General features: G+C 41.1%; 2 protein-coding genes across 5 annotated transcripts in view; one reads left to right on the forward strand and one right to left on the reverse strand.

Annotated features, from left to right (window-relative positions):
* The window catches only part of aasdhppt (aminoadipate-semialdehyde dehydrogenase-phosphopantetheinyl transferase), a 71902-nt gene extending 50139 nt beyond the window's left edge, over positions 1-21763 (reverse strand). For all 3 annotated transcript variants that reach the window (XM_041199829.1, XM_041199828.1, XM_041199827.1), the window contains exons 1-2: positions 21530-21763; positions 16600-16825 (exon numbers count right to left, since the gene is read on the reverse strand). In XM_041199829.1, the coding sequence (XP_041055763.1) occupies positions 16600-16825; positions 21530-21715 (412 nt within the window). In that variant the 5' untranslated portion in view covers positions 21716-21763. The remainder of the gene's footprint in view (positions 1-16599; positions 16826-21529) is intronic.
* The window catches only part of msantd4 (Myb/SANT-like DNA-binding domain containing 4 with coiled-coils), a 59003-nt gene that overhangs the window by 17042 nt on the left and 19389 nt on the right, over positions 1-22572 (forward strand). The window contains exons 2-3 of one of the 2 annotated variants that reach the window (XM_041199825.1): positions 5720-5779; positions 14549-14663. The gene's annotated coding sequence lies outside the window, so the exon portion shown is untranslated. Of the gene's footprint in view, positions 1-5719; positions 5780-14548; positions 14664-21877; positions 21965-22572 lie in introns of those variants that run through there. The other variant, XM_041199826.1, reaches the window with a different exon arrangement.

Here is a 22572-nt window from a genome sequence, read left to right on the forward strand (position 1 = left end):
AGCAGACCAAGTATGTACGTTTGCTAATGATACAGCAGTTAAGTGGAAAAGTAAGCTGTGAGGTGAATACAAAGAGGCTGCAAAAGGATTTAGATAGATTAAGTGAGTAGAAAAGAAGGTGACGGATGAAATGTGTGGAGAAATGTGAAGTTGTCCACTTTGGTAGGTAAAATAGTAAAGCAGGATAATTTTTTAAATGGAGAGAGACCAGGAAACATTGGTATTCAAAGGATCTGTGACACGAATCACAGAAAGTTAACATGCAGGCACAGCAAACAATTAAGAAAGCAAATGGTAAGTTAGCCTTCATTACAAATGGATTTGGGCACAAGAGTAAAGAAGTTGTACTGCAATTGTACAGTAAGACCACAACTGGAGTAATGTGAACAGTTTTGGTCTCCTTATTTCAGAAATCCCGTACCCCAGAGGATGCTCACTCATCGCGTATATTCAAGAAACAGACTGATAGATTTTTGGATGCTAAGGAAATCAAGAGATATGGGGATAGTGCGAGAAAGTGTAGTTGAGGTAGATGATCAACCATGATCTTATTGAATGGCAGAGTAGGCTCAAGGCGCTGTTATCTGTTATCCATTATCCTGTTATTCTTAAATGCCCCATCAATGTCAGTTCACAAGCAATATAGTTGTGATAAAGGGTGCATCTGGAATGGTAATTTATGTTTTCCCTTTCAGATACTGGCCAATTTCCAGAATTTTTAGTTTAGATTTCCAATAATTACAACCTTTTTATTGTCATTTCTCAAATGCAGTCACTTTATTGACACAAATCAGTGTATGTATCATTTCGAAGAAATGCAGCTGGAAGAAAGATGTTATGTTGTTTTCAAATGTTAAACCTTACAGGTTGTTTTGTTTTAGTGAAAATTCACACAAATAAATTTGCAAGATGTAACTGGGCTGGCTTTTTATGGAGAGAATGTGTCAGTCCTTGATGACTTCAAATCTTAGCTTTGAGATATTTGTTGTCTAATTGTCCTAAACAGGAAGTTATAAAATGGACTAGTTATAATCAATACACTGAAAAATTACTTAATTAATTGGGTTTAATCTTTTCTTCAAAACAGAATAGCTGCCTTAACCCCTCAAGAGAACACAAAAGAATCACAATCCTACATTGGTATTAAAGGGCTACATAAGTGAAGCAAACAATGTTTTCCAGAGAACAGTTAAGAAATTACACAAACTAGAGTTGAAATTTATAGTAAAATTCTTTGACTTTGACATTAATCTTCCATGGAATATTGATATGGTGATTACAGCATGTTTACAAGTAATCTTCATTAACCACACAAAACGGGCTTGCATTTGGCTGATGTGGCTAGCCATTGCCCTGAAAGTTGAATTAAATGCTCAAACTATGTTAATGGAAAAAAGGATGTATCTGAAAACAAAATTGATTAAAACTATTTGTTTTCTTTTGCAATTTTATAAAAGGAGTCAATAATGGTCCATGTCAGAAAATACAAATATTACACTAAATACACTAAAGACACAAAATGCAGAACTGAAAGGATAGGACTGAAAATCACACTCCTAGATACAGAGCACTTTTCAATTCAGTAAAGCAAGAAGAGCTTGTTTACTATTCATTTCAGAAGTGAGTAAAAAGCAGAGCGCAGTATTCAATACATCACAGAAGTCAACTGATAAACTATGCATGGTGTAGTTCACTAACAAGATCATTATTTGGACAGAGCGCTGTGTTTACAACTGCAGGAGATGTGAGGAGTAAAATATATGATAATCACTTTATCAGTGTTTACAGGCATGCATTTGAGTACACAAGTTAAATTGTTCAGTTCCAACTGCTTGCAGCTTTCAGAAGAACTTGCAGTAGTTTTCACTGTGGAGGTAATTTGCTTAAGGCTCAATTTATTATCATTTATTTAGAGAAGCATCAAATGAAAATTTCAGCGTGCTGAATTTATGTTTGCCTGTTTATACAGCCGTTTTAAAATGTGTAATAAATATTCTGCATTTAACATATTACAAGAACATATGGCCTTTCAAATACTCGTTAGAAGATATTATAAAGAGAATATACGTGTCTAGGACTCATTGGATATAATATTTACCTAAGACAAAAAGGAACATTATAAGTGAATTTGACTTCTATAAATTGCGCTGAGGCTGCTCCTTGGATAAATATTGGCCCAAAAAATTCTTGTCAATGAATGGCGCCAGTTGGATTTACTCTTGCCATCTTAATGCCCATGATAATTTGTACTGCCAGATTTCCAAAAGTTCAAAGATGGAGACTGCGCGGCACCGTCTGCAGGACATTTCAGATCTCAGTAAAAGGGCAGGCAACTGTGTATCTCCTTAACAAATCAGATTGAAGAATTATAAAATGAACAACACAGTCTGAACAAGGAGGGGTAAGTTACACTGACGAAATCAATGTCAAATTAGGTATGGAAAGAGAAAGAAGATTGGATTGAGAAAGAGAAAAAAGTAAAAGTTAAAAATGCTTTTTTAAAATCTTCAATAAATAAAACCTGAAAAAAATAAGATAATACACTTACAATAATTTTCAGTGCCTGAAAAGTTGATTGGCAGAAATTAACAATTATCACATTATTAAAAGAGTACTTAAGAGTTGAAATGAAGAATTATTTTTTTTATAGCAAGTTTACTTAGTATTTACAGTGCAAGTACAGGAAATTAACACTTTTCAATGAATTTGAATGGTGAGCCAGATAGCAAGATGACATTTTTGCAAAGCTAACAGTGGCAGCACATTTCCAACAACAACCTCTCAATTTCCAAGTTTAATCGCCCATACCCCCTCGCCTTATGTTGCTATGCTATTTACATTTAAATAATAGCGAAGGCTATTAGCCATTCTGCTATTTTAACAGCAATTATTGGGCCTATCAATTTAATGAATTCTCAACGCATTACCATGAGTATGAACTATACTTACAGTAAACTGTGTAAAACAAAACACCTTTTCAAAAAAACAGCGCAAGTCACCAAAGGAAAAAAAAAATCATTAAAAAATGAGAGCATAATTCTGTTGCTGCTGATGGCACACAGCACCTCATGGATGCTTAGTTTTGAGCAGCTAGATTTGTTCAGAATCTATCCTATTTAGCCATCATCATTGTCATTGGCTGTTCCTCAATTTGAGATTGATTTTGAGTTTCTGCCATGGGTCTTCATGTGAGTGAAAAGGCTGATTCTCCATTCACAGATCTGGGGCAGGATGTTCCACAAAGTAGTGGGATCTGGAGCGTAATCATTGCTTCCTTTTCATTCCTTCTCTGCCGCTGCTCTGCATCATCATTAAGATACAGCTTAAGCAAAAACAGAATTACCTGGAAAAACTGAGCAGGTCTGGCAGTATCAGTGGAGAAGAAAAGAGTTGACGTTTCGAGTCCTCATGACCCTTCAACAGAACTGAGTGAATCTAAGGAGAGGGGTGAAATATAAGCTGGTTTAAGGTGGAGGGGGGTGGGGGAAGAGAAGTGGGGGGGTGGGGCGGGAGGCGCGGTGGTGTGGTTGTAGGGACAAGCAAGCAGTGATAGGAGCAGATAATCAAAAGATGTCACAGACAAAAGAACAAAAGATCACAGGTGTTGAAGTTGGTGATATTATCTAAACGAATGCGCTAATTAAGAACGGATGGTAAGGCATTCAAGGTACAGCTCTAGTGGGGGTGGGTTGGAAAGGCTAGCAGGGCATAAAAGATTTAAACATAATGGAAATAGGTGGGAAAAGAAAAATCTATATAAATTATTGGAAAAAACAAAAGGAAGGAGGAAGAAACAGAAGGGGGGTGGGGATGGAGGAGCGAGTTCAAGATCTAAAGTTGTTGAATTCAATATTCAGTCCAGATGGCTGTAAAGTGCCTAGTCGGAAGATGAGGTGCTGTTCCTCAAGTTTGCATTGGGCTTCACTAGAACAATGTAGCAAGCCAAGGACAGACATGTGGGCAAGAGAGCGGGGTGGAGTGTTAAAATGGCAAGCGACAGGGAGGTTTAGGTCATTCTTGCGGACAGACCGCAGGTGTTCTGCAAAGCGGTCGCCCAGTTTACGTTTGGTCTCTCTAATGTAGAGGAGACCGCATTGGGAGCAACAAATGCAGTAGACTAAGTTGGGGGAAATGCAAGTGAAATGCTGCTTCACTTGAAAGGAGTGTTTGGGCCCTTGGACGGTGAGGAGAGAGGAAGTGAAGGGGCAGGTTTTGCGTGGGCATGGGGAGGTGCCATAGGTGGGGGTTGAGGAGTAGGGGGTGATGGAGGAGTGGACCAGGGTGTCTTGGAGGGAACAATCCCTACGGAATGCTGCCGGGGGGGTGGAGAGAAGATGTGTTTGGTGGTGGCATCAGGCTGGAGTTGGCGGAAATGCCGGAGGGTGATCCTTTGCATGCGGAGGCTGGTGGGGTGATAAGTGAGGACAAGGGGGACCGTATCATGTTTCTGGGAGGGAGGAGAAGGCATGAGGGCGGATGCATGGGAGATGGGCCGGACACGGTTGAGGGCCCTGTCAACGACCGTGGGTGGAAAACCTCGGTTAAGGAAGAAGGAAGACATGTCAGAGGAACTGTTTATGAAGGTAGTATCATCAGAACAGATGCAACGGATGCGAAGGAACTGAGAGAATGGGATGGAGTCCTTACAGGAAGCGGGGCTGTGAGGAGCTGTAGTCGAGGTAGCTGTGGGAGTCGGTAGGCTTGTAATGGATATTGGTGGACAGTCTATCACCAGAGATTGAGACAGAGAGGTCAAGGAAGGGAAGGGAAGTGTCAGAGATGGACCATGTGAAAATGATGGAGGGCTGGAGATTGGAAGCAAAATTAATAAATTTTTCCAAGTCCCGACGAGAGCATGAAGCAGCACTGAAGTAATCATCGATGTACCGGAGAAAGATTTGTGGAAGGGGGCTGGAGTAGGACTGGAACAAGGAATGTTCCACATACCCCATAAAGAGACAGGCATAGCTGGGGCCCATGTGGGTACCCCATAGCCACACCTTTTATTTGGAGGAAGTGAGAGGAGTTGAAGGAGAAATTGTTCAGTGTGAGAACAAGTTCAGCCAGACGGAGGAGAGTAGTGGTGGATGGGGATTGTTCGGGCCTCTGTTCGAGGAAGAAGCTAAGCGCCCTCAGACCATCCTGGTGGGGGATGGAGGTGTAGAGAGATTGGACGTCCATGGTGAAGAGGAAGCGGTTGGGGCCAGGGAACTGGAAATTGTTGATGTGACTTAAGGTGTCAGAGGAATCACGGGTGTAGGTGGGAAGGGACTGGACAAGGGGAGAGAGAAGGGAGTCAAGATAACGAGAAATGAGTAAGATACAGCTTGATGGACAAGTTGTCACCATTTTGAACAATTTGTAGCAAGCTCCTCCCAGTAATTAATGTCAATGTTGCCGTGCTTCAAGGAGAGCTTCAGAGTGTCTTTGAAGGATTTCCTTTGTCCCTGCTGCTGTCACCCCCCCTCCCCCTCCTCCGCTCCCATCACCAGGTGGCTGCTAAGGTGCATGAAGTGCTCAACATATCCCAGAGTCCCTCCTTCAACATATATGAAAGGTGGAATATTTGGCTGACCAAGTGGGGGTGGATATATGAGGTTTGTTTTGGCTGAGTTTCCTGCATGCAGAATTAAAGAAATGGAGAGTGGCTTGAAAATCTGGTGCAGAGTGGGACACTGCAGTCAACCGCAAACTATAGATCATGCTGTCATCTTTTTAGGTATCTTCGAATTGAGGATGACCTACTTCCTCTCTATTTCGATGGGCTCTGAGATGGCTGGTAAGTTATGTGTGATCTGCAGACTCTGCCACATGTGGGGCAGGTAGTGCTGGAAGGGTTGTTTGAAGGTTTGTGCACTCCTCTGATACCTTGACTTCACCACTGCCTCTTCCTGATGAATTCTCTCAATGTGCTTGGTGCCTTCCTGAATGAGCCTACTCCATTTTTTTTGCTCACAAACCACACTCTCCCCTAAATCGGTGGGGATGTTTGACCTCTTCAGGGATACTTTGAGGACATTCATAAAGCATTTCCGTTGTCCTTGAGGGAGTCTCCTGCCGCGACCAAGTTTGGAGTAGAGCAATTGCTTCAGGAGTCTGGTTTCAAGCATACAAATGACATTGTATGACAATGTCCTGCCCAGCAGAGCTGGTTTTGAGTGATTATCACCTTGGTGCTGGGCAAGTTGGCTTGGGAAAGGACGCTGCTGTTGGACAGACTTTCTTGCTACCAGATTTGAAGGGTCTTGCAAAGGCACTTGCTGGTGGTAGTTCCCCAAGGTTTTCAGGGGCCTGTTGTAGGTGTCCAAGTTGCCGCAACATGGAGGAGCGCAGGGATCACTGCTGCCTGCTAAACCATGATCATAGTCTTGGGTTTGATATTCTGTTCTCAGTATTATTTTCCTCAGTTGGTTGAAAGCTGAGCTGGCACACTGGAGGCGATGATGAATTTTGTGTAGATCATGCATGTCTGTGGTGGTCAGTTCAGTTTTGGCACGGAGCTGACTGAGGTTAAAGAGCATCACATCCAAGCAATACTTAATACTGACACCAGAGAGTAGTTGATCTTTGATGAGGTGAATCGCCATTGTCAGGTAGATTGTAAGTCAGGCTCGTGAGAGCTCCTATTAAGCACATTGATAGTGTCACAGAACAGGATGGAGGGTGTCCTCAGTGTGTAGACAGGACTTCATCTCCACAGACTGTGCGGTGTTGCTCCTACCAACACTGTCATGGACAGATGCATGTGACAGGTAGATTGGTGAGGATGAGGTAGAGCAGGCATTAATTAGCAGGAAGTTTCCTTGCCCATGTTTGATCAAACTTGCCAAATTAGTGAAGCGTTCCTCAGGATCTGGTGCAGGAGGACGATGAAGACTCCTTAGAAGAGGCCACTTAATCTGAGGAAGCATTGTCACATGAGTCATGTGGGCCCTCCGCCAACTTAGATATACACACCATGGTGGAACCTTCAAGACAGGTATTTGGGTTGTCATGTGATGAAGCATACATCACAAGTGAGCAGAAGAGGTGCTGGAGACAGGGACAACAGTGGAGAGCCCCAGTCAGGGGGCGCTGGATTCTTCAAAGCTCTGCTCAGTGGACACAGATGCTGAGCCTCAGGGTCATTGATGAAGAGAAGTATTCTGGAGCAGTACCAGAAAATGTCTGAGGTTCTGTCAGCCTCTCCCAGAGACACTGTACATGTTTGAAGAGAGACTGGAGGAGTCTATTTCCAGCATGTGTCAGGGTGTCTCAGGCATTTGCACTGATGGCTACCTGTGTGGAATAAGTGGCCACCTACATGGAGCATCATAAGCATCAGGCAACAGAGTGCATGCTGCCCCTCACCAACACTCTGTCTGTCAGTTTAAGTAGGATGGAGGAAAGCCTGGAGCTGGTTGTTCAGCACATCCTGATGTGCAGCAAAGGTTCTCCAGCACTAGACTAGCAGGAAAATGCTGGTGGGTCATGAGAGGGAAGCTGCAGAAAGAGAACATGGAAATGGGGACTTGTTCAAAGCACTCCCTCTCTTCACCCCTTGGTCCCTCTCAGTCAGAATCTAACATGCCGGATTCTGTCCTGATGGCCAGGCTGCCCCCTACACAGATGCATTTCTATATGGGGGGCTCTCATAAGCTCCAAAGTCCATAGGGCGTCAACCCACAAGCATCTGAACTGTAAGAACAGGGGAATGGGCAATCTACCGCTAGCTCTGCTGCAGCCACAGGGGTTGCACCATCAGCATCATAATAAAAGGAAAGAAAAAATTTGTAGCTGCCCAAGGATTACATTTGGATATTTAACAGTATTAAGTTGTCACTTATCTGTTCAATGCTTACAAATCTTTCTTTTAGAGCTCCATTATCCCATCTCCCTACTGATGCTTGCCACTGCTTGTCACTTGTCAAGTGACCTTCAGCCTTGAGGACAATGGTATGGCAAGAGTAAAAGAAAAGTAATGGATTTCAGCGAGAGGGATAGATTTTTGTACGTGGCTGCTTTGTGCTGGAAGCTGGAGTGTTCAGAATTGGTGTGTCAAATGGCTGTACTCAGATTAGCTGATGCATGCCTGAATGAGTCCATCCTGGCATCTAAGTGAGTGGCTGCAGATGTCCTCCGCAGGTCAGGCTCCTATCACCTTCCCTTTTTGCAGCTCCAGTCCTCTCTGCTATGCTGTGTAAATGCAGTATGCCACAATCATTGTGTTCAACACACCTTTCACATACTGAAGGGCACCCCCAGATCTATTCAGGCACCTGAATCTCATCTTCAACATCCCAATGGCTTATTCAGTGACCACTCCTGTGCTCATGTGGCTTTGGTTGTACCTTCCTTGGGTGTCAATGGTAAGCTTCTGATAGGTGTCATCAATCATGTCCTTAGAGAGTAGCCCAAGGACTACTTACTATCTTTGGAGGTGTGAAGGTTTGTGGGAAACATCACTGGCTCAGAACGAAGGCATCATGGCAGCTTGCAGGAAAACTTGCAAAAGAACATATATCTTGTTCTTGCCTGAAATGACCATTATACAAGTTTGCTTGTGACTACCACTGATTTGTCTTCTATTGTTTTGGCTGCATCATTTGACATGCTATTGGCTTTGTTGATTGCTGCTCTACATTGGTTAACTGTCAAATCTATTAAGACTCCTAGGACTTTCTCAGTTGGCTTTTTTGCATTCATGTCCTCCAACTTCATATATTTTACTGCAAAAGTTACAGTAATATTTAGATCTGTAATAATATCAAAGGAGCTCTCAACTGAAACTTGCAATATATATTTTTGGTAGAGCTATACTGTACATGATTGCAGCTCAGAGGCACCATCTTGTGGATTCTCCTGATCCCTATGCTGGTAAGAAATTATGAAGAAGCATGTAATATACCTCAACAAGGGAATAGTTTCAAACAAACTTTGTGATATTAAACATTTGGCATTTGACTGTAAAATTCTAGCAAGTATTTAATTTTGAATTTGACACTTGAAAATAAATTCATACACAAGTTTTTTTTTAAAAAGATATTTTCTTCTTCCTTCTTTCCCCTCAGATTACCCCCAACCCCAGACAAACTATAGACACAATCAACAGACTTATATTTATATGCTACCTGCCAGACTGTTGCATGTCCCAAAACACTTCCCAGCTAATTTATTTGTTTTTCAGGCGTGGTCACTGATATAATGTCAGGCAACGGCAGCCAATTTGCACACATCAAGGTCTCACAAACAGCAATGAGATAAAGGACCAATTAAATTTTTTAACAATGTTGGCTGAAGGGTAAACTTTGGCCAGGACGCCTGGAAATTTGCATGCTCTTCTTCAAATAGCTCCATAAGATCTAAGAGTATTCGGGTGCTTGGTTTAATGCCTCATCTGAAAGACAGGACCTTCTGCCTGTGGAATACATCCTCAGCACTGCAGAATGCCAAGTCTGCTTGCTCAAAACTTGGAATGTGACTTGAGCCCTTATCTACCGATTCAGGGACAAGAGTGATGCCACTGAGCTAAGGCTGAAATCTAAAACTATGATAATAGGCAAATGTGGCCCTCAGCTTCCCTCATAGGAACAACTATCAAGATGTTAATGTTGTCATCTTGCTACTCTCCACCAAAAGAAGCTCCGTTCTCCCAGCAGCCCACTATTTAACAGGACAGTAGACCTGTTCCTAGGCTTTCACTAATGTTGTTCTGGGCTGATTAAAAAGCTGATGTTCAAGAAAAACCAGTCTGTCACATCAATTTTTCCTCCTCTCTGTGAAACAGCATACTGATCAGGAATTTAAAGCTAATATATCAAGATTGCAGCACCATGGCCCAATATAGAGTCTGCAGCTCTAAGTAGGCTCATGTGAAACATATCACCTGCCTCCTTTCACATATCCTTGGTCAATATAGCAACAAATATTTTCCTTTTTTCTGATACTTCAACAAATACCTCAGAAATGTTGCAAAGTGGCTCATGGAGAATGAAGTACAATGTACAGTTACTGTTGTGTGGCCAAACGTGCACAAGATCCTACAAACAGCAATGAGATAAATGACCAATTAGTGAACCACAAGTTAGCCTGTTTTTTTGGTTGTGTTGGCTGAAAAAGAACTTTTGGACAAGACACCAGAGTTGCTGCTCTTCTTTGAATAGTGCCATAGGCGGGCAGCCTTTCAGCGCACTTTTGACCTGCAGGTCAAGTAATCTCTAGAGATTTTAATTTCCCAGTTATCCAATAGTGAAACACCTATTAGTGAGAGCAGGAAAGCTGAACGACTTGCAGACATTACCGGTGCCAGTTAATATAAGAAAGAAAATAATCATATACCTGATTTTAGTCGTGCTCCTGATGCAGTAACAGACGTCCATGTGGGAGAATACATGGACAAGAGACCACATTGTTAGACTTAAATTGATCATGCGAACTAAACGTACTAACAATTTAACACTGGGTCTGAATTTTAAAATGCATAGAGCCTAATTCAGATCAAGTGGGTAAGCCTATTAGATCAGAATATTACCAATGTAAAAAGGAAATGGACACATGGACGTCTGTTACTGCATCAGGAGCACGACTAAAATCAGGTATATGATTATTTTCTTTCTTATATTAACTGGCACCTTTAAACCTAAACTAATGCAAATGAAAGCTATGCATGCACCAGACAAAAGAAGGACGCGTAATGAGGCAAAGCCAAAGCTGTTAACTAGGCAGGTGGAAGGACAAATTTGAGTAAAAAATGCTTACAGACTGAAAGAAAATAGCTACTTTCCATTGCATGTACAACTGCCCAGGATGCCTGTTGTCATTTTTCAATACAGAGACGTGACTGTGAAATTAAGGTCAGCAGGTGGCACTGTGGAGCAAATTTGTTTGGAAAATTTTTGGTCTGCCAATTTTCCTTAGTACCTGAAATTCCTAATGCCCTAAATAAAGGGTTAAACAATTTTTTTTTAAATTGAAAATTACAAAATACAGAAAATATCATTAAATTTATTCACTCTAATGTCTTTTTATAGGCCTCAGCCTGTCTCAAAAGCTGTGAACAAATTTTTAATTTCACAATTAAGCACAGTTGTATTCTCTGATCATAGTTTGTAGAATTTCTCTGCATGAATCCATATATGTAAAAGGGTTGAAAAGGAGAAGGATGTATCCTGTCATCCCATGAGGACCTGGAAATCTTCTTGTTTTTTTTTCAAAAAAATTTAAAAGAAGATGGATTTTGAATTCTAAAAACTTTTATTTCAGGCAAATTACTTTTTTAAACACATACTACAAATGTGCTTTTCTGCTAAGAACTCTCAGAAAGTCATATGCAGTAAGCAGGGATAACACCACCTGTTATTGTGGATTTTGTGCCAGTTAGAGAAGGACACAGAAAAGAATAGTTTTTAAAGTCAATGGTCACTTTTGGTTGTACATGATAAATTTTTAAAAATCTTTCCCGAACCATGTTAACAGTTTTTTCTTAATATGCAGAAAGTTAGAAACTGAATAAATGATGAACTATGAATGTTTGAGGATTTTTTTGTTTGAATTTGGAAATCTGTTCAATAAAAATGTCTAAGTTGGTAAACTCATTAATAGCACAATTTTGTTAAACAACAGGAGTGTGCATCAGGAAAAAGTATACATCCTCAGCTGATGATTTTCTTCTCATTAATTTTAACAACCAAACAACTTTATGTTTAAATGCTTGAAAGAAATAATATAAAATAAAAGAACTGGCTGACAATTGACGAAGTGGTGCTCACTACTTGACATGTAGGAATACATGGGGTCAAAGTCTGAAGTTGCAAAGGGGATAATAGCAGTACAAGTTCCAGTCACCTGAGTTCCCTCCCTCACAATATTCTTAGACATTGTCTCCTCCTCCCACCACAAATTTTATCAATACTCCCAGTTTCTCCTGTCTTCTAAGTTCTGCTGGACCCCAGGGTCACCCTTCTCAGACTTCTCCCTCACAATCCGCTCCTGGTGCCCATGAACCTCAAATTGCTCCTGAGTTCAGACACCAGACCTACTGCTCCCAGAGCTTGAGAATTTTCTCTTGAATACCCTCACCACAGGGCCCCACTCTGGTGATTTGAAAAGCTACCTTAATGTCCCTAGAGTCTAACCCTCCAGTGTACTCTGGAACTCTGGTACACATTGTCCCAGGCTTTGGGACGTCATACCAATGCTGCTAGGACCTTTGGCATCTCCAATATTGATAAGTTAGTGCATCGTACCCCTGCTCCTGTAGAACTAATTCACCCAAATTGCTGAGAGGCAACCTTTACATTTGTGTAAAGCTTTTACATGTAGAAAAACATCCCAAGGCATTATAAGAAATAATCAGATTTTGAGCCAAAAAAGACAGTATGATGTATGACCAAGGCTTGGGTTTTTAAGGAGGGTCTTAAAAAAAAGGAGAGGGAGATGTAAGTTTGTTGTTGTTACAAGGCAACAAGAAAGCTTATGGAGGCAATCCTACAGTATGAAGCCTAGGAAGTTGAAAGTATGCCTGTCAATAGTAGGTGAATAAAGAAGGGAGGCCGAAGTCAAAGGAACAGAGAGTGCAGGTGTGGGGTTTGTGGGATGGAGAAGGTCATGGAGATAGGAAGGGGTGAGGCCAAGAAGGAATTTAAACATAATGGCAAGAATTTTAAATTTTGGAACCAGGAGCCTTTTTAGGTCAACAAGGGCATTGATGATAGGTGAGTGGGACCTGGTGCGGTAAAAGATATAGGAATTTTAGATGAGCTGAGGTTGGACGGAGATGCCTGGAAAAATAGTGAAATCTGGGCATGGCAAAGGCTTGGAAATGAGCAATCACCTAATTTCTATTGAATAGTTTATCTTGAAATAAATGTAGTTCCCTTACCAGTGGGCTTGCTTCAAGCTTCTGAATTTGTCACAGCTAAGTGAAAACTGCAAACATTCCTATTCATATACCCATAAAAACCTTCTAAATATAGTCCCAATTTTGAAAAGAATCAGCAAAAGACCAAGGCAGTTGAAAAATGGACTGAAGTGCCATAAGACATGCTGGCAACTACCTGTGGTAATAATAATGCTGGCTGTGTTAAGGCTATCTTGATAGAAATAATTGTTTCTGATACTTTCTATGCTTAGTGCCTCTATCTCCAGATACATATCAAATATGTTTTAACCACATCATGCAGAGCTTAAAGACAGGCATTCCCCTAGTACGCAGTCACAGAAACCATCATGAGTGTGCTACCTTGCTTCACGCAGCCTATTTTAAGCTAAGAAACAAAGTACAACCAAAATAAAACTCAAACTACAGACAAAACTATCCAATCTTTGTTACAACCCTCTTTTTTAATGCAACCATGTTACTGAAGATCATAAAAGCTATGGAATGCTTCTGAGAACTACTATTTGATATTTCTTTTAAAAACAAGCTCTCTACATTGACCTTAAAACATTAATGAGATTAGACAATGAATCATCACATGGTTTTTGACTTACTAGGTGCAAGACTCTCAGTTTCCTCATTGTCATCTCATTTACTATAGCAGTATGAATGGTAAGTTTCCAGCTGAAATGTTTACAACTGCAGCTTACAAAGGTGATCTAATCCAATTTCCCAAGGGAACATTGACCTCCAACAATAATGAAATACAGATATTGATAAACATTTTATGGTAATCTAGTAAAAAGTAACATTCATTTGCACCACACAAGTGCCAGGCAATGACCATCTCCAACAAGAATCTAACCATCTCCTTTACATTCAACGGCCTTACCATTACTGAATCTACCACTGTCAACGTCCTGGGGGTTACCATTGACCAGAAACTGAACTATATACTGTGGCTACAAGAACAGGTCTGAGACTGGGATTTCTGAAGCAAGTCACTCAACGCCTGACTTCTCAAAGCCTATCCAGCATCTACAAGGCTTGCCTGGATGAGTGCAGTTCCAACAACACTTAAGCTCCAGGACAAAGTAGTGCGCTTGATCGGAACCTCATCCACCAACTTAAATATTCACTCCCTCCACTACCGATGCATAGTAGCATCTGTGTGTAGCATCTAGATGCAGTACAGCAATTCACCAAGACTCCTTCGACAGCGCCTTTTAAATTCATGACCTCTTCCACCTTGGACAAGGGCAACAGAAGCATGGCAATACCACTGCCTGCAAATTCCCCTCCAAGTCACACACCTTCCTGGCTTGGAACTATATAGTCCCTTCACTGTCGCTGGATCAAAATCCTGGAACTCTCTTCCAATCAGCACAGTGGGAATACCCACACTGGATGGACTGCAGCAATTCAAGAAGGCAGCTCATAACACCTTCTCAATGGCAACTGGGGATGAGCAACAAATGCTGGCCTTGCCTGCGACACTCAGTAGGCATCTCGGGAGACAGCATCTCTTCTGGATTGGACATTGTCTATTGTGGTTGCAGAGGCTGACTCGTGAGTGACAATCCATTCCATCGCGGGCATAGATGACTAACGCTGGCCAGAGGTCGACTGATGTTTTCTCCTTTTGCTGGGTTCTCTTTTCCATCTTTTTTTTTTGTCTTCTGCTTTTTCCAGCCCTTCCTGACTGCTCGTCTCCAGGCACTCTGATCAGCAGCAAGGGCTTCTCATGCATCTACTCTGATCCTGGTCAACTTGAGATCTTGGTTGCAGACGTCCTTGTAATGTAAACGTGAGTTGGTCTCGTGCCGATAGAAAGCTTTCCATAGAGCATGTCTTTGAGAATGCGGCTGTCATCCATTTGGCACACGCATCCCCTGAGAAAATAAAGAAGTTCCCCTGCAATAGATGGTTCTCTTTATCCCACCATATTTACCACTGCCTATATTATGTTCTTCAAATTTATTTTATTTTAAATTACAAGTACAGGGAACAGACAGGACTCAAGGCACTGAATGAAGAACAAAAGTGCATGATGGTGAAAGGAGAAAATATACAAAATAACATTCTGGGACTTCTTTTCAAAAGACTAACCATTTGGAACATATTCAGCCAGATTTTACTGTAGCACCTGCATGTCTGTTGTTAATCTATTCTAGGTTTACAGCTGCACATTTTAGTTCAAAAATATTTTGCCCACTAATATGCTGAAAGGGCAAGCTGATAACAGCACAGTGAGGGAAATGGCAATGGGGACCTGAGTAAACAGGGCAACCAACAGGGTATCACCTTAAATGATGAGATTTAACCTTTGGGAAAGAAACAGCAGAAGGACAGGAAAGTAGGCTGAATTAAAGAGGGTGAATTCAGTGTCAAATCAGGTACAGTAAGAGGAATAAAGAGAGAGAAAGAAAGACTGGACTAAGAGCAAGAGATAAAAGGAAAAGACAGAAAAAGAGACAGAAAGGAAAAGAAAGAAAAATTATGTAAAATTTGCCTTTTTTAAAGCATGGAAAACATTTCATAACTTGAAGGAATGAGACTTCACACTTACATTAGTTAATTTTTAGTGTCAGAAATGTTAATTAGCAATAATTAACACAAATCACATCATTGCTAGGGTACTTATGCTTGTGCTTATTAGCACTAAATATCTGCAGTGGAATTAGTTTTGTATTTACTATGCAAATATAGCAACTTCATGACATTAAATGCACGTCAATAGTGAGCAGACAGCAAAATGTAGTTTTTTGCAAAGTGAAAGCAAAGTGCAACTTTTGAATATTAACATTTAACCATGTATCTGCCCCTCATGATGTTGTTGTACCATTTATGCATGAATATCATTGAGCACTATTATCACTGTTATTTTCACAGCAAAATCTGGCCCAATATTAATCCTTTGGAAACTGTCCAAATCAAAGACCTGGGCTTTCTAACAAAATGGTTTTAAATTTCAGAACTTTTATTCAGCATCACCAGCTCAAAGTTTCCAGTGAACATTAACACTCATTACAAATCATATTCCAGTAAAGAATAACAAAGTGAGAGATATATTTCTAAAAATATGCTTGTTCCCAAAATAAACAAACATTGTGGATAACTACATCATCTCTCTGGTTTCACATAAGTAGTATAAATCATTGTAGTATTACTACCATCTACCGTTAAAATTTTGGCCATTATCTTTTGGTAGCCATGAGTAAAAAGTTTCCTTCGAGTGCTAAATATAGTGACAACATTCTTTATGTTCACTTTTACCACAACTAACACGTAGAGAAAAGCTGACTCCATCCCCGTGACAAGAATAAGGAAATTAGAACCAAGTCTTCTACATAACACATATACCTTCAAAAATATTTAGAAAAGTTATGTGTACCAAGATTTTCTAAAAATAAATGTTACCAAATGATTTTTATATGGAACAGCAGTCAAACCTGTTAGTGGAACTCAAAGGTGGCCAAGCATCATTATGCCTGAATAGGCACAAGATATAAAGGGGTGGGAGAGCTTTCTACAAGAGCAGAAGTACCGTGGATGATGAAGCAAAAATGATTATCCCCAGAACTTTTGTTGCTTATTGGGGTTTTATCCGGGGGCGGGATGGAGGTGGGGAGAAGGATATGAAAAAAATATATTGTTCTGCAACACAAATTTATTGCATGATACCCAGCATAACCTAAATTTAGTTTACCTACATTGGGGGAAGTAATTTCAAGCTTCCTTACCTGGAAAATTAGTCTTCATGATATCTACACCAACCTGCCGATTGGGTTCAGCTGCCAGAACAGTGTAATCCCCTTGGTGTGAGATGTTGAAATTAAAATTTGGGATTGTGGTAAGAACAGGATTTGCCAGAAATGGCTTTCCTTTTGTTGTCCTTTGCAACTGAATTTCATTCCAAGGAATCTTCAGTTTTTCAGCAATTAATTTCCTGATTAGAAGACGTCCACCCTTTGTGAACAAAATTGAAAAGAAACTAAATTAATTATGTGATAATGCTGGCAGGCTAGAACTTGGGTAGTTCACATGTGGAGATATAACCAAGGTTAAATCTTGTGATCGTTAGGTTAGGGTTCTCAGTTTAGCAATGGATTCCAAGGCTGAACGGACACCATGATTACAATTTGCAACATTAAGGTTAATCTAAGGAATGTGATGTTTGTTGTTAAATTTGCTCTTTTCAAAAACTGCAAGTTGAGGAGTCATGAAACAGAGCTCCGGCCACAATTTTGTAAATTCAGCCAGATTTATTAAAAGAAGTTGCATTTTAATGGCAATTTATTTGTCTCAAATGTCTTCACATACAATGGGTTACATTGTTATTCAGGCAAATCAGATGACAGCACAGAAGGTCGTCATTTGGACCATTAAGGCACTGCTGGCTCTTTCAAAGGGCAATTCAGTTAATACCAACACCCCAGTCTTCCCCATATCCCTGCATTTTTCTCCTTCAAGTATTTATCCAATTCCTTTTTGAAGATTACTATTGAATTTGCATCCACCATCCTAGCAGGCACCACATTCCAAATGCAAGTCACCCATTGCCTGAATCATATTATCTTTTTAAAAACAGAAAACAAATATTCCACAAGTACCCAACCATACGCAGTTAACAGTTGAAAGTCCAATCCCACTTATAACCTTAACCAGTTCCAGTTATAGACTCTGAGGGTGAATCACAACTATTATTTTTTGGCTAGAGGAAGGAGAAAAGGAACACCTATATTTATATTTTCATGTATTTAGTTGGCAAAGGTAGCATGTGACTGAGCCCAACAGATTTGATTCCCACTCTTTGCTGAATTAGCTTATCTCATCTCAATCAAGGCAGCACTGAAGATATTACAACTGGCCTTAACACCTCTGGGTTAGAGGGGGAAATCTACCAGTCCTCTCTATCCAGTTACTGCTTGAAAAAACCATGCTCTTCTGCTCTTGTTCTAACCTGATTTGATTCCCTTCCGCTTGGGTTCAGGTGGAATGAACCCAGGGTAGCACAACCATATTTTCTGTTTGAAGTCAAACCCCATCTCTTACCAATCACCAATTCTGATCATTGCAATATCGCCAGTCTTGATTCTTGCCTCAGGCCCACTGCCACTGAATACCTCATGCTTATGTTACATCCAGAACTATCTGTTTCCATATGATGCTCGCAAGCCTCCCAACTTCCATCCTACATAGAGTAGAATTCATCAAAACTTCACAGTCTGTACTCTAACCCACGTAAGTCCTGATCTGATCACCCATCATTGGCAACATGCACTACATTCAAAAACAATGCCCTTATTTACAGCTGCCTCTATAGTTTCCCCTATCTGTTCATGAAACCATATTTAAACTTTCACATTAGTCCACTCCCTCCACATTTCAAAGCCTGGCTGATTTGTCCCCTCACCTTCTCCTTATCCAACTTCAATGATAAAGCCTTCTGCCTCATGGCTCTTAAACATCTCCACCTGTCTACCTTCCTTCAAAAGTTACCTCCTTCTGCTTTCTGTTCTCTCCAACTCTATTTTTCCACCAGTTTTCAACTCTATGATGTATATTGGAAAATCCTGCCATAAAAGTTATTTATGAATGAATTTGGTCAGGACAGGATCTGGTCCAGCTGAAATACCTGAGATCAAATTAAACTCAGACAAGAATGATCACAGGGGCAACATGCTAAAGGATCCTCAGCAGCTATGGAACAATACCTGGAAAAAAAATTGTTCTTCATGAACACTTTTTTTGATTTTCACTGCAGAACTACTGGAGTAGCAACTTCTCTGTCAGGAAACCTGTTTTGTCAGAACAATCAAGTTCATCACTACACTGAAATTAAAAAGTCACTTGTTGTAAAGTAAGAATAGTGGCAATAGTTTCATTTTTAATTTACATTATTCAGCAAACACTGAATACTGCATTGAAACTTTGTGCTCAACCAAGAGGAATTGAAATCTTGCTGAAAGATATTAGGCATGAATATGCTCTTGTGATATTATTTTATCAATCACTTTAAATAGAACATTAATGGATTTAAAATAAATTAGGCTAGTTTTTGTCAAAATGAAGAAGTCATACAGCTATCAACATCTTTATTATTAATACTGGACTATGCAATTTCATCTTCAGTTTATAAGCAATCACCATGATGTACAAAATTACTCAGGCGATCTAAAATACAAAGATGTCTCAAAGAATGTTCAGAATTTACAAGGTTAATTATTAATATGGAAATGGGAAATGTCATATGAAGACCATAAAGCAAACAATAACCTGCACGAGGGGTTTTAAAGGCAATTGTTAGCCTTTGCAAAAACAACTCTTTAAAAAAAAAGTTCCCTCCTTTATTTTCTGCCAAGTCTTTTTCCATTCTTCTAAACTGGATGTGCTGACTTGTTGCGGGGTATTGACCTACTGGTAGTTGTCATTCATGTGGACTTCATCCGATCAGGCTTAGTTTGTATGTTTTGGTAAGCAGAGGCAGGCTATTGGATCTGAGGACCAGATTGTTATAGTAGACTGTTCAGACCATTTCATTCACTGGAAATGATTTGGAGCTATTTAATTTTACAGAAAGCATCTCATCTGACAATTTCTACAAGTTAAACTTTCCAACTGTGGAATTGCAAACTTAATATAAATTAGTTGAAAATATTTAGCAGCATCGCACTGTGAGCCCATCCACACTAAAAAATCAGTGCCTTGTCCACATAGAATTCTGAATACTCAACGGAGAAAGATTTTAATCCTGATCAGTAATGCTATACTCAAGATAATGGGCTAACTTTGTGCCAGCTAATTCCCCACATTTCTTTAATGGCTCACAAGCTGAGTACCTTTGAGCACTGATAATTTACCAGTGTTTATTTCAACTAGCTGCATATTTTTAGCAAATATTTCCCTCTTGTTCCAAACCAGTTCCAGCTTGAAGTACAATTTTGATAGCCCATACACTGTCCCATGCACTGCATAAGGCCACACTATTATTAATATATTTATAAAAGCCATTAAAAGGGGAAAGAATCTTTAATACAGAACACTGAAACAGAAAACAAGCCACATATTACAGAAGTGTTTGAACCCAAAACACATCTAATAAGAGCCAACAGATTTTTCTGCGATTTCTTTTGTGGATTTAAAGGAAAATGAACATTGGATTAGCCACGTGTTGAGGTGACAATAGCATGGATGATGGTTTCAAAAGCTTATAGGCTGAACAAGATGATGTTACAGCAGAAGAAATAGGTGATTTTGCAGTGCAGAGGATATGGAATTGAAAGTTCAACTTGGAGTCAAAACAGATCACTTGGGTTGCAAAAGGTCCGATTCAAACTTAAACAGTAGCCGGGGAGGAGATGGAATCCGTGCAAATGTTTGGTGCTTGTGTCAATGGCTGACAACAATTTTGGCCTTCCCAAGCTTTAAGTGGAGGAAAGTGCAGCTCATCCAGTGCTGAATATTGGACAAGCAACTTGGTAACAGAGCCAGTGGAGGGCTTCAAATGGGTAATGAAGTTGTGGAGCTGGGTATGGTCCATATACAAGGAGAAAACAACCCCATTTCTGCAGGTGATGAAAATGTTGCATGTAGATAAGGAAGCGAGATCCAAGGATAGATTACTGGGGAATCTCAGAAGTAACAGTACCGGGATGAGCAGAGTCATTGTTGGAGTTGCTCTGCTGCAATTAAATAGTTAAGTGTGGAACCAAGCGAGAGAAATTCTACTGCATCAGAAAACTGGACAAGAGGCAATGAAGGAAAATGGTGTTTTAAGCGTCAAAAACTGCAAAGAGGATGAGGAATAACTGTTTCATTGGGCGGGATCTTCCAGTTCGCCGAAGGCAGCGGAGATTTGAATGGCTCGCCGTATCTACCGCGGGGAAATCCGCCGCCGGCCATAGATACATTTATGGAGCATGTAATTTGTTGCTTAGGCCCACTTTGATGCTGGTCCAGGGAAAGAAACAAATAGAGTTGTAGAAAAAAATGGCCACAAATTCAACAACTCATTGAAGGCTTTTGTAGAGGAAAGGGAGGTTAGAGATGGAGCAAACTTGCAAGGACAAGAGGAGTCATAGATGGGGTGACTGACATTTGGAAGGGGCAAGGGTCAGTACCTGAGAATTTACAATGTTAGCCAGCACTGTGACCAGAAACTGGAAGTTGGTTAATAAACAGTTTAGTGGATATGAGGTCAAGACAGCAAAGGTGGAGAGCATGAGCAAGATGAGCTTAGACAAGGAAGGATGGGGCAGAAGAGACGGTTTCGTTTTGTGTTTTATTTCTTTAAAATTGTTTGGAGCTACCGACATACGCATACAAATGGACCGGATCATCAAACATTTCATGGTACCACTATTTCTATGCAGACCATGCTGGAGAGGGTGCAGACTGAACACTAGGACTGAAAGACCAGGCACCTGGCACCCAGCATGTGCCAGTTTCTGAGCAGATACAGTGCCCATGGACATCCTTCCACCACCCGGTTCCAGCCCATCCTGGATCATAATTACCTGGAAAAACTCAGCAGGTCTGGCTGCTGAGTTTTTCCAAGTAATTCTGTTTTTGTTTTGGATTTCCAGCATCCGCAGTTTTTTGTTTTTACCATCCTGGATCATATTCCGCAGGCTCTCCAGCACCCGCAAACCTACACCCAACTCCAGTTACCATAGCGGCCTTGGCGTCTCTCGCAAAGACAAATGCGCCGATTCGCTCTCTCTCCTCGGCTTGCACACACCGAGCCGCCAGTAACCACTCGCAGCGACTCGGCTGCCAGGAACCACAGCCGAAAGCCCAGCGCAGCCCATCCATCCTCCGGCTGCTAAAGGTTGCCCGGCATAGCCTCATTCCCATAGTAGGCGGCCATCCCACTAACAAAACCTGACTCACCCTTTAACCTCTGCCCCGGAAGGGCCGGTGACTGAATGTCGACCAATAGGAATTGGGGATGAGCCGCGGGGCGGGGCAAGCTCCTTTGGTTGACAGAGACTACTACCCATTTGGAAGCGGGGATGGGGTTAGCGCGCAGTGCTTATGCGCAGGCGCAATTCCGTTGTTAGGCTCTTTGTATTAGGAACGTGGAGGTCACCATCAAACCCACAGGTTACTTTCATCATATTGTATTGTAGGCATTAGCTGCTTCTTTTGTAAATATTCAGTGTACCTGTAGTTTGCATTGATTAGTGAGTAGCTTTAATTAGTTTGGATTTGTTTTCTCTTTGCCCATGACTGGAGGGAGCCAAGAGGTTTCACCTATTGTGGAGCCGTTTACAGTGTCTTGGGACTGGCAGTGTGACCTGTCCCTTTGGGCTGAACCCTGGCAGTGTGACCTGTCCCTTTGGGCTGAACCCTGGCAGTGTGACCTGTCCCTTTGGGCTAAATCCTGGCAGTGTGACCTGTCCCTTTGGGCTAAATCCTGGCAGTGTGACCTGTCCCTTTGGGCTGAATCCTGGCAGCGTGACCTGTCCCTTTGGGCTAAATCCTGGCAGCATGACCTGTCCCTTTGGGCTAAATCCTGGCAGTGTGACCTGTCCCTTGGGGCTGAATCCTGGAAGTGTGACTTGTCCCTTTGGGCTGAAACAAAAACAGAATTACCTGGAAAAACTCAGCAGGTCTGGCAGCATCGGCGGAGAAGAAAAGAGTTGACGTTTCGAGTCCTCATTACCCTTCGACAGAACTAGGTGAATCCCAGGAAGGGTTGAAATATAAGT

Source organism: Carcharodon carcharias, chromosome 11 (assembly GCF_017639515.1).
Source record: "Carcharodon carcharias isolate sCarCar2 chromosome 11, sCarCar2.pri, whole genome shotgun sequence".
In the NCBI taxonomy this organism is placed as follows: domain Eukaryota; kingdom Metazoa; phylum Chordata; class Chondrichthyes; order Lamniformes; family Lamnidae; genus Carcharodon; species Carcharodon carcharias.